This window comes from Lactuca sativa, chromosome 1 (genome assembly GCF_002870075.4).
Source record: "Lactuca sativa cultivar Salinas chromosome 1, Lsat_Salinas_v11, whole genome shotgun sequence".
Classification (NCBI taxonomy): Eukaryota; Viridiplantae; Streptophyta; class Magnoliopsida; order Asterales; family Asteraceae; genus Lactuca; species Lactuca sativa.
The window spans coordinates 101,021,747-101,033,814 of NC_056623.2; the positions used below are offsets into that span (position 1 = coordinate 101,021,747).

Consider the following 12,068-nt stretch of genomic DNA (forward strand, 5'->3'; position numbering starts at 1 on the left):
CAACAATCAACCCATAGACTGATGCTTTATGATTCTCTAGGCCAAGATACACATAGATCTGAAGTAGCAACTTCAGATCTGGGCTTCTAACTCGAAATGGTTCATGAACTTGTCCTAAAAGCCCCAAATCCCATGATAAAGGTTGATCTATATGCAAAAGAGGGAAGGTAACGACTCATTACCTTCAAATGCTCTGGAAGACCTCACAAACTCTGGATCTACTGCCAATTCTTGAATCCCCAATGTGTGCCTTCTTCCTTCTTCCTTCAAATCACCCAAGAAGGCAAGAAAGCTTGAATGAGCAACAATGGAGGCTTAGGGTTTCTGGTTCTGGACTATAGGGCCGCAACTGAGCCCTAGGAAAGAGAATAAGATGCTTAAATAGGGTACCAAGTCCCGAAATTAGGGTTTCCAAACCCAGACCTGACTCGCCGAGTCCACTTGCCAACTCGCCGAGTCGGTCAATTGCTTTACACCCGGATCCCGCTCCGACTCGCCGAGTTCCTCCCTGGACTCGACGAGTCAACCCTCTTCAACTTAGGGTTTTTCCTTTCCTTTCTTGACCTTTCTGATCTCGGGTGTTACAGATATGGAGAGTTCTTAAGAGCAATAGGGATGAAGGGAGGCTGAATGAGATGCTTAAATAGGGTGCAATCCCTTAAATTAAGGATTTGTCCAGTCATGACCTACTCGTCGAGTATGGCTGCCGACTCGTCGAGTAGGTCATTAAACTCCCGGGTCCAATTCGCTCCTACTCGTCAAGTTGGGCATCAACTTGCCGAGTTCTAGGCCAAAAAATGAATAATACTTGGATGAAATTCATACAAGGAACCGGGTGCTACAGTAATGATATTTCCTGAGTATATGTCATGTGCATTTATATGACATGGGTTCTTTATCTAAAATGACTACACCCTCGTTATCATAGTAGATCTCTATGGGATCTTTAATGCTTGGAACCACACCAAGATCTCCAATGAACTTCTTCATCAACAACCATCCTTTGTGGCTTTGTTAGCAGTAATATACTCGGTCTCCATTGTTGAAAGGCCCGATATACCTGGGGCCTAGCTTGCCTCACTTCCAGAATCAGATGACGCCTTTCCAAGGCGACACCTTCAGGAGAACCATATCCCCGACCTAAAACTCCAGTTCGGAACGACGCTTGTCGGCGTAGCTTTTTTTTTTTTGTCGACTCTGTGCAGTCCGAAGCCTGCTCTTGACCTACTGAATTCTTTATGTCGTCTTGAGCACCACTTCGGTGCTCCCCATGACCCTCTGGCCAACCTCACCCCAACATATCAGGGTCCTGCACTTCGTCCCGTATAACATCTCAAAGGGAGGACGATCGATACTCGCGTGGTAGATGTTGTTGTAGGAGAATTCAACCAATGGGAGGTAAGTATCCCAGCTACCACCAAAATTTAGCACACACGCCCGCAACTTATCTTCCAAAGTCCGGATGGTCCGCTCGCTCTGACCATCCGTCTGCGGGTGAAATACGGTGCTAAAGTGCAGTCAAACAATGACATTGAACTCCGCTCAATGCTAAACCACATGCCACATAGATATAAACCCCTTCTTAGAGTCACACATCTTGAATTTTTTCAAGATATTATATATGTAGGTAGTTTGGCTTAACCCAGTAAGGCATCTAGATATACCTTTATAATTTTTGAAGCCTAGAATGTATGAGGAATACATCATTAACATATAAAACAAGGAATACTAGCACACTCCGACTAGAATAAAACAATGAATATTTGTAAATTTGTATATAGTTTTTTCCGTAAAGTTTATAATTTTAATTATTTTTTCAAAAAAGGAAAAAAAATCTTTTTATATTAGGCTTAACAGATAATTCCAATGATATAGACAAAACATAAAAAAAAGAACAATAATTAATTTTGAAACCATAAAAAGCCGTATGTTGAACCAAGGCTAACTAGAATACATATCACGGACACCTTCGTGGTCCACTTGACAACAACTACTATCTGTGAACGCCACCCCGTTGGTTAGTGGTCGTAGTGTTTTGGGGTGGGGAAGACAAATCATAACGACCAATTAGTTTCTATCTCTATATCTCTTTAACTCTCACTACCTCTTTACATTTTAAATAATTAGAAAATATATTTTTTTATTTGAAGAATCATAATGACATGGAGTGTTGAATATAACAACCTAAGCCTGTCCAGTATGGTGGACTAAAGGACATGTGACGTCCTACGTGGCTAGCCAACCAATTGGTTGTGACGTGGTACGAGAGACAAAGGAAGAGGACCAATTTGATTGGTTCTTTCTTCTTTGACCCACATTTTCTCTCTTTTTGCTTTTTTACTACCTCTCCACTAGTTAATATCATTTCCACAACCTAATGGATTAGTTGTAGAATAGTTAAATAATGATGTGACCTTATCTTCACTCACAAATCGTTGATAAGGATACCCCTCAACCTAATATAATTGTATTTGTGATGAGGCGACAACAATATAAATATATAACATCCATCATATTTATGATTACTGATATATATTCCAAAAAAAACCTACCAACAAGAATACTTTTATACTATGTAAATGAGGTTAGAAGAGATAGATGGTTGTTAGCCTCTCCCATTGAACTGAGACTTTCTATTTTCGTTGAACTATGCAGCAAACAAGTGCCCAAGGTAGGGGCCAAAACTGTAATTTACTCCATATTATGTATGCGAAAAAAGCGATGCGGAAATCGGTAGAGGCGCGTGGGTAAGTATACAGCCTAACAAGAAAAGTAAAAAAAATAGAAAAAGAAAAAGAAAAAGAAAAAGGAAAGGACGATGAAAAGGACGCGTGTCAATTAAAATAACCCGCAGGTGACGCTATCAGACAGCAGCATCAGTGCTTTACTTGTGCTGTATCCAGTGTGTCAGTGTGTATGTAATTCAGAAGACATACCCTCGTGCCTTTTCCTACCTTACCCCTCTCCATTTTCACACCCACAAAACCCCTTCACATTTTTTTTAATCTTTTTCACATACACATCTGTATATCCATCTGTCTGTATTCTCTCTCTCTCTAACCTACATTCATCTTGTATTTCATCTTTCTCTAGACGCTTTTCCGTTTCCTCTTTGAGATTTTGATGAATTGATTATCGAATGTTGAAGCGATCTTAGGGTTTTAGCATCTTTCAAGCTGTATACTGCTCTTCTTTGCTGATTTTGAAGGTAACCACTTAGATTGATGTTCTGATTTATCTTTTTTAATGATTTGAACTGTTCTATTGCTTGATTGCAAAGCTATCTGCTCTGATTTCGATTCTTTCTGCACTTTATTGGCTTGATTTTCGGTGATAACGATGAATTCGTTTGATTTATGCTAATTTAGCATGGGTCTTGAAAAAAACCTGCTTTTTAGGTTTAGTAATTGATGTGGTAAGCATTTTGTTAAATCTTCATCATCATCGCTGTTAAACTGATCAGTAATTTTAAATTTCTGAAACGGAGGAAGCAAACGAGAAGAGATATGGAGTAAAGATTATGTTATTTAGCTATGAAGTGATGATGAACTTATCGATGTCAAAACAGTAATCATACTTTATCAAAACGTTCTCATAGCTTTATCCTAAATCAATGGTTGTGGTGAACATATATTCATCGGCTTTTCTCTATAGATTATCTGATCATGTGTGTGGTCAAATTTTATCTGGCAAATTACTCGGATACAATTTTTTCTTCTGATATATTAAAAATTGCAAGTGATGAACTTTCTTTCTTGCTTCTTGTTTACCTCAGATACTATTAGAAATGGCAGCTGAACTTGTTAATGCAGCAACAAGTGAGAAACTATCAGAAATGGATTGGACCAAAAGCATTGAAATTTGTGAATTAGTTGCAAATGATCATAGGTAAAAACCCAATCTTATCTTTCTTTTTGTGCATATAAATTTACCTTGTTTCTTACTATGTAAAATAGCATTGAAACTTTCCTCTTTAATATTCCCCCAATAATCTTTCCATGTTTGTATCCATAATAATTGAAGAAAAGAATGGTCATAAATGTGTGCTTTCTTTTACTTAGGGAAACTATATATAAAAACCAAAGAAAGAACATTTATCAATACACCATTTACAACTTTCCACCTTATTTTTACTACTATTAATGAATTTAGGTTTTATATACTTTTCATTTTCATTTGTTGTAATTTACAGGCAAGCTAAAGATGTCATTAAAGCCATCAAAAAACGTTTGGGAAGCAAAAGCAAAGATACTCAACTATTTACTGTTATGGTAAGTTTAACTTTAACACATGTTTTTACCTTTTACACAATATAATCAACATTTTCACTTCTTTAGAGCAATTTTTTTATATCTTTATAATATTTTATTCCCAGTTGCTGGAGGTGTTGATGAATAATATTGGAGAACCAATTCATACACAAGTGATTGACACTGGCTTGCTACCTGTACTTGTTAAAATAGTCAAGAAAAAGGTATATCAAGTCTTTATAAATTATAAGTTATGTAACATTTTTCATTTTTCATATTTTAATAATTTTTTTTTCTCTTTTTTCAGTCAAACTCCAATCTACCTGTACGAGAGAAGATATTTCTTCTTCTAGATGCAACACAAACATCTCTTGGTGGAGCTTCCGGAAGGTTCCCTCAGTATTACTCTGCATACTATGATTTAGTGGTAAGTATATATATAAGACTATGTTGACTTTTGTCTTGACTTTTGACTTTTGACTTTTGACTTTTGACTTTTGACTTTTTGAATTTGTCAGAGTGCTGGAGTACAATTCTCTCAAACACCTGAAGTTCTTCCTAAAAACAATTCAACAGCTTCAGACAGCAGTAAAAGTAATTCAAGTAATGGTGAAGTTGTGATCAATGGACATGATAGGAGTGCTCCACCAACTGTCCCACAAGTTGTTCCTGATTCTAGGTATGTGTAGGGGTAAAATAGTAATTTTCTATGTCTGGAGAATTTTGTAGATTGTAATTGGTTTTAAAGGTTTATTTTTGTTATCGTTACTACCAATTTTTTTTTCTTGAAATAGTATTATTCAAAAAGCTGTTCCTGCTTCTAGGTATGTGTAGGGGTAAAATAGTAATTTTCAATGTCTGGAGAATTTTGTAGATTGTAATTGGTTTTAAAGGTTTATTTTTGTTATCGTTACTACCATTTTTTTTTTTCTTGAAATAGTATTATTCAAAAAGCTGTTCCTGATTCTGGGTATGTGTAGGGGTAAAATGGTAATTTTCTATGTATGGAGAATTTTGTAGATTGTAATTGGTTTTAAAGGTTTGTTTTTGTTATCGTTACTACCGTTTTTTTTCTTGAAATAGTATTATTCAAAAAGCTGTTCCTGATTCTAGGTATGTGTAGGGGTAAAATAGTAATTTTCTATGTATGGAGAATCTTTATTACCATTTTTTTTTCTTCTTCTTGAAATAGTATTATTCAAAAAGCTGGATCTGCACTAGAAGTGTTGAGAGATGTTCTTGATGCCATTGATACTAGACATCCAGAGGTATTTAAGTTCAATACTTGAATTATTATTTAATATTTGAATATTTTAATATTTAATTGTTACTTTAAATTTATTTTTTTAGCAAGCTAAGGATGAGTTCACTCTGGATCTTGTGGAACAATGTTCGTTTCATAAACAACGAGTTATGCATCTTGCAGTTACTTCTAGGTAAGATTTATGTTTCAATAAATATTTATATAATATATGTAAAAGAAATAAAATATGATTATGAAGATGCTAATTTATATTTTATTTTTCTTTTTTAGGGATGAAAAGACAATATCTCAAGCAATTGAATTAAATGATCAACTTCAAAAGGCACTTTCAAGACACGATAATCTTATTTCAGATACACCAACACCTGCAGTCAACCAAATTGACCATGAAGATCCAGAAGAAGAAGACCCTGAACAACTCTTCAGAAGGTATATTTGTAGAGTAAATTACTAAAATCGTCCCTATGGTTTGGTCAAAATTGCACGTGTGGTCCCTAACTTTATGTATGTAAGGGACGAAAAAGGCAACAAAATCAAACCACAGGGACGATCCAAGTGCAAAAAAAAAGTTAGGGACCAAATGTGTAATTTTGACCAAACCATAGGGACCATTTCAGTAATTTACTCATATTTATATTTCCAACTTATTTAATTTATACTTTTTAAAAAAGTTTAGGGTTTTTATCATAAAAGACCCTATACATTAGGTTTTTTCACGGATTAAACCTTAACTTTATTTTTTTTCCTGAAAATGTCCTTGCATTTTTTCATTTTTTATGGTTTGGCACTTTTAGAAGGCTTATGAGTAATCTTCCAATTTTATACTCTTTTTTTCTTTTGGAAAACACTTGACTTTTGTTTTTTTATGAAAAAATTGAGGGTTTTTTCTGAAAAAATAAAAAATTGAGGGTTTTTTTTTGGAAAAAAAGGGGTTAATCTCATAAAAGATGTTATATTTTGTGTTTTTTCCTAATTAAACCTCAAATTAATTTTTAGCCTGAAAAAAACCTTGTTTTTTTTTTTTTTTTTTTTTTCACTTTTTCCGATCTGGCCCTTTTAGTTATTTTTTTCCAAAAAAAATTTGTAAAATGTGAAGGTTTTTTCGAGAAAAACTAAAAAAGGTGAGGGCTTATTTGGAAGCAGTTATAGAATTTTGAGGGTTTTTTTTGGAAAAAAATACAAAGTTGAGGGCTTTTTGGAAAAAATGAAAAATACAAGGTGTTTTTCAGGCAAATTTTTTTTTGAGGTTTAATTTGGAAAAGCCACAAAATATAAGGTCTTTTATGAAATTAACCCTTCATTTTATTTGTCCATTTTAGCAAGTTTGCCAGTAATCTTATGGTTTTAGATTTTTTTTCCCGAAAAAACCCTCAACTTTTTTTTTTCGAAAAAAATTGTCAAATGCAAAGGAATTTTTGGAAAAAAATAAAAAATTGAGGTTTTTTTTTTTTTTTTTTTTTTTCTCTTGGAAAAACTGTTTAAAACTGGAAGATTATGGGTAAACCTACTAAAAGGGCCAAATCGGTAAAAATAGAAAAATTCAAGGTCTTTTTTAGGAAAAAGGTAAAGTTGGGATTAATTCGGAAAAAAAAACAATATATAGGTCTTTTATGATATTAACCCAAAGTTTTATAAAAACTAAGAAATTGCAAACTTAACAGGATGAGGAAAGGAAAAGCGCGCGTAAGACCCGAAGCTGAAAACCACCAAACAGATCGCCCATTAGGGGTATTAACGTCTTTTCCACCAGATAGGCTTAACAGACCACTCACTTTGGAGCCAAAACAAGAACCAACCACCACCACCACTACCGCCGCCACAACCCGCCCGTCTGCCGCCGTGACAATCCCACCGCCGCCTGCAAAACATGTTGAAAGGGAGAAATTCTTTCAAGAAAACAAAAATGACGGTTCTGCCCTTGGTGGACACATGAGGGGCCTCTCTTTACACAGCCGAAATGCTAGTAGCTCTCGCAGTGATAGTTTTGACTTGAGTGATTGATGGAAAGCGATGGTTTTTTTATATTATGGTGGGAGTATATATTATGTTGAATTTGGATTTGTTTTGTTTTTTTTTTTTTATTTTTTTTTTATTTTATTATTATTATACAAAATGGTGATATGTGAAAGATAGGAGATGGTGGTGAAGGAAAGAGGAGAGGGGAGGGGAGGGGATAGGACGTGTTTTATAAGTCGAATAGGAGATGTTAGAAGTGGTTAGTTCTTGTTTGTTTAATATGGGATTTGTTAAAATGTTGGATTATTTTATTTTGTGTGTTTTTTGTTTTTGTGTAAAACAGGAGGTGTTGTTTTATTAATTTTTATTTATATCTTGAAAAGATGGTGTTGGGTGATTGGGATGGGGAGTGTATTTGTTATAAGTTATAACCTAGAAATCATTTTTTAACCATTTATAATCAAATTACCTATCTTAAAAACATTGTAACTTAAGAAGAAAAAGTTCTTTGACCAAACTACCACTATTAAATATATTAAAGAAAAGGATTGACCAAATTGTCAGTAACCCTTGAATCCCATCACGTGAGCATATATACATGTTCCTAAACCTCCATTGATGTTTGCAAAAAGCATATAGCTCACTGTCGTTCACTTTCGATCAAACAATGAAGCATTTAATGTCGCACTTTCACTCACGAACAAGGCTCATTCCACCATTTTCCTAACCCACACTTGTTTAATTATAATTGCATGTTCAATTTCAATTTCGAAGAGGAAGAATTTAATTTCCACATTTGCAAATTAAGAAATCAAGAGGAGAGACTTTGATTCAAGGTTTTGTCTTCTACATTTCTGATGTGTGATCTTTTTTCCATCAGAATTTGGGTGTGATATAGTTCTTAAAACATCTCAACATCAAGGATCGCTGGGGCATTTGTACTCCCTGTTTGTTTTTAATGAAGTTCTCATACATAGTGAGCTTACAATCCATGTTACCATTTTCATGTTGCTACGGCTTCTTTACATAAGATTCTTGTCTGTAATCAATATAATAGTTGCAAAAAAAAAAAACATATTTTCACAAAAAAACGATCACTCAAAAGTGCATGTGTTAATGGGTTCACATTCACTAGTGAAGCCGAGGTTATTTGACCAGATGTTATTCTTTGTTGTCACATAAATAGTTAATTATTTCTTGTTTTCATACATAGTGAGCATAGCCATGAATTTCTCAGTGGAATCAAGCTCGATAAATGATTGGGATGTGCATACTTGTCAATATAGCAAATTAAAAAAATATGGCTTGCTCTTTCATGAATAACGCTTTATGACTTCTTCATTTAGTCGTCCGAAAATTGTATGACCATGTTTCTATGTAGATTTTTTTTGAGAGCCAAAGCAATAAATTTTTTTGCATGTCTTCTTTGATAACCGAAAGATACCCCATATTTCACTTTTATCTTGTACTTGGACGATGGTATAGTCGCAAAAATATAATCAAATGTTGGAGACTCAACCATGCTCTCCCATGTAGGTTTTGAGATTTCATCAAGCGTGTCTGCGTGTGACTACACAAAACCTTTAAATCAGTACAAATTCATGGAAGATAGATTGAGAATAAAGTATATGTACATGTTCCATGAAACTCATGATGTTGTTTTTATTAAGTTGTCATTCAAGATTTCGTCTATTAACTTGTTGGTATATCAGTTAGTCTTAACAACTATTTGTTAATAACTTCACGTGTTTATCACGTGATTGATAGTTGGTTAAGCTTCTATATCAAGTTTGTTAGTGATTAACTTGTATTAATGTTCTGCTTTACTTGTAAGATGCAATCAGTTAGTTAACAGAGAAATAATAAGAAAACAGATTCCATCTCTCTTCTTCTTCTTTCTCTCTCTACATTTCATGTTCATGTTCATACCAAAATCAACATGGTATCAGAGCTGAATCTAATTCATGCTCAAAGTTTGATTCAGCTTTTTCATTAAGATCTGTTTAATTCGTCTTCTTCATCTGTTGCTTCAATGGCGCCGACTGGAACAGTACCTGAAAGTTCTAATTCCGCTAGAACTCAAATTACTTCTTTAGATCCACTCTATCTTCATCCCTCAGATCATCCGGGTATGCAATTAGGTACCACACAATTTGATGGATCCAATTTTGGATCGTGGAAGAAGGCGATTACAATTGCACTATCAGCAAAGAACAAATTGGGATTTGTCAATGGTAAAGTAACTAAACCTTCCACTAATCACATCAATTTTGATCTCTGGCAACGATGCAATGACATGGTGATGCCATGGATTCTGAATGTCCTCTCTAGTGACATTGCTGAATCTGTTCTCTATTCATCCACTGCTGAAGAAGTTTGGAAAGATCTTAATGATCGTTTTAGTCAATCGAATGGTGCAAAACTGTATCAACTTCAAAAGGAAATTTCAGATCTCACTCAAGGAACTAGCGATTTGGCTAGTTATTTCACAAAATTGAAGAAATATTGGGATGAATTAAGTGCTCTTTCGATCATTCCCAACTGTACTTGCTCTGCAACTCATGAGATGCAAGAACTTCAACAAAATCAAAAGCTTATCAAGTTTCTAATGTGACTAAATGGAGATTACAGTGCTATTAGAGGAAGTATTCTGACGATGAATCCTCTTCCCACAATTACCAAGGCCTATTCTCTTCTCATTCAAGATGAGAAGCAACGTGAGGTACAATCTCCATCACATTTTTTTCCTGAATCTGCTTCAATGAATACAAGATCCAATGTTACAACAAACAATTTCAAATCCACAAATGAGAACAAGAAGAGTCTATCATGTTCTTTCTGTAAGAAAAGTGGTCATACAGCCAATAAATGTTATAGACTGATTGGATTCCCAATGGATTTTAAGTTCAACAAGAACAAGGTTGCTGCTAATGTTTCTGGTCAATTTACATCACAAGATGGTCCTAAAGAGTCTTCAACTTCGACTCATTCCATGCAAGAACTCTCCAATGATCAGTATCACCAATTGTGTTCTCTATTGAGCAAGCTTAATGGCAACAATGTTGGACAAGAATCTCCACAAGTCTTTGCAAATTTGGCTGGTAATGCTTTATTCTCCCAAGATATTTCCGATTATCCAATTAAATGTCATTGTCTTGAAACTAATACAATGACTTGGATAATAGATTCAGGGGCCAGTGATCATATGTGTTTCAATAAATCTGCTCTTATTAATATTCAAAAGCTCAAAAATCCTTATCGTATCACTTTACCAAATGGTCAACAAACTAATGCTCATGAGTTTGGGAGTGTTGTCTTAGCCGAATCTGTTATACTTCATCATGTTCTTTATGTCCCTTTATTCAAATTCAATCTTCTTTCCATAGCCAAATTGTGCAGACAATTAAGATCTTTAGTTGTTTTTTCAGAACATTCTTGTTTCTTGTTGCAGGGCCCTTCTCAGAAGAGGCCTCTGGTTCTTGGTAGACATCGTGCTGGGCTCTATTTTCTTCAATCAACTTCTAATAGCAATGAAGGAGTAGTACTTTCTGTTACTTCAACACCAAAATTTCATTCATCCGTTTTGTTTCCATCTTGTAATGTTGTTTCTAAAACAATTTCTGTATCTGTCTGGCATAAAAGACTTGGCCATCTTCCTATGTACAAGTTAAAAACTCTTGATTTGCTTAATAAATCACATTTCATTGATACTTCTTGTGATTCTTGTGAAGTTTGTTCTAAAGCTAGACAACACAAACTCCCATTTTCCATTAGTTCTATTCATACTTAACAATTTTTGAAATGATTCATGTTGATACATGGGGAACCTATCACACTAAAACTTATGATAATCATTCATACTTTTTGACCATTGTGGATGATTACTCAGGAGCTACATGGACTCATTTACTTAGTACAAAGAGCAATGCATTTGGGGAAATCAAAGGATTTATTGAAATGATTGAGACCCAATTTGGGAGAAAATTAAAGGTCTTAAGAACCGACAATGCTTTTGAATTGGGGTCAAGTAATGAAGGGATTTCTTTTCTACAACAAAAAGGTATCATTCATCAAACAAGTTGTAGATATACCCCTCAACAGAATGGAGTTGTTGAAAGAAAACACAAACACTTGTTAGAAACTTCCAGAGCTCTTCTTTTTCAGTCCAAATTACCCCTTAGATTTTGGGGAGATTGCGTTTTAACTGCTACTTTTCTTATAAATAGATTCCCTTCGAAAATCCTTCATGGTAAATCTCCATTCTCACTTCTCTATGGTACTCAACCTTCTTATGACCATTTGAGAACATTTGGATGTTTATGTTATGCTAGTACTTTACAACATAACAGGGATAAACTACAACCAAGATCAATACCTTGTATTTTTATTGGTTATCCATATGGAAAGAAAGCTTACAAATTGTATGATTTGGAAACCAAGAAGATTGTTATTTCCAGGGATGTAGTATTTCATGAAGATATTTTCCCTTTTCAACTTCACAATGACCATTCTACCCCTGTGTTTTCACCACAACCAAGTCTATCTCCTTTTGAAGATAGTATCAGTTCATCACCTGATCCATCCTCTTCTCCTTTACC

At 34.5% G+C, this 12,068-nt stretch overlaps 2 protein-coding genes across 2 annotated transcripts; both read left to right on the forward strand.

The window, feature by feature from the left end:
• The first annotated feature begins 2,928 nt into the window (after positions 1-2,928).
• Positions 2,929-7,852, forward strand: LOC111899420 (TOM1-like protein 5). The gene is made up of 10 exons (XM_023895273.3): positions 2,929-3,208; positions 3,776-3,888; positions 4,193-4,271; positions 4,376-4,474; positions 4,558-4,677; positions 4,769-4,929; positions 5,443-5,518; positions 5,601-5,686; positions 5,785-5,943; positions 7,176-7,852. Exons 2-10 carry the CDS (start codon positions 3,788-3,790, stop codon positions 7,513-7,515), a joined length of 1,221 nt encoding a protein of 406 aa, XP_023751041.1. The 5' UTR covers positions 2,929-3,208; positions 3,776-3,787; the 3' UTR covers positions 7,516-7,852.
• A 1,650-nt stretch (positions 7,853-9,502) lies between these two features.
• On the forward strand, positions 9,503-10,084 carry LOC111899455 (uncharacterized). The gene has a single exon (XM_023895309.1). It carries the CDS (start codon positions 9,503-9,505, stop codon positions 10,082-10,084), a length of 582 nt encoding a protein of 193 aa, XP_023751077.1.
• The last annotated feature ends 1,984 nt before the right edge of the window (positions 10,085-12,068 follow it).

What these genes read in the sequence shown, in the direction of transcription:
- LOC111899420 (XM_023895273.3), top strand. Translation starts at nt 3,788, where the DNA reads ATGGCAGCTGAACTTGTTAATGCAGCAACAAGTGAGAAACTATCAGAA. An exon ending in CAAGTTGTTCCTGATTCTAG is followed by an intron (nt 4,930 to 5,442) that starts GTATGTGTAGGG and finishes TTCTTGAAATAG; the next exon opens with TATTATTCAAAAAGCTGGAT. An exon ending in TTGATACTAGACATCCAGAG is followed by an intron (nt 5,519 to 5,600) that starts GTATTTAAGTTC and finishes TTATTTTTTTAG; the next exon opens with CAAGCTAAGGATGAGTTCAC.
- LOC111899455 (XM_023895309.1), top strand. Translation starts at nt 9,503, where the DNA reads ATGGCGCCGACTGGAACAGTACCTGAAAGTTCTAATTCCGCTAGAACT.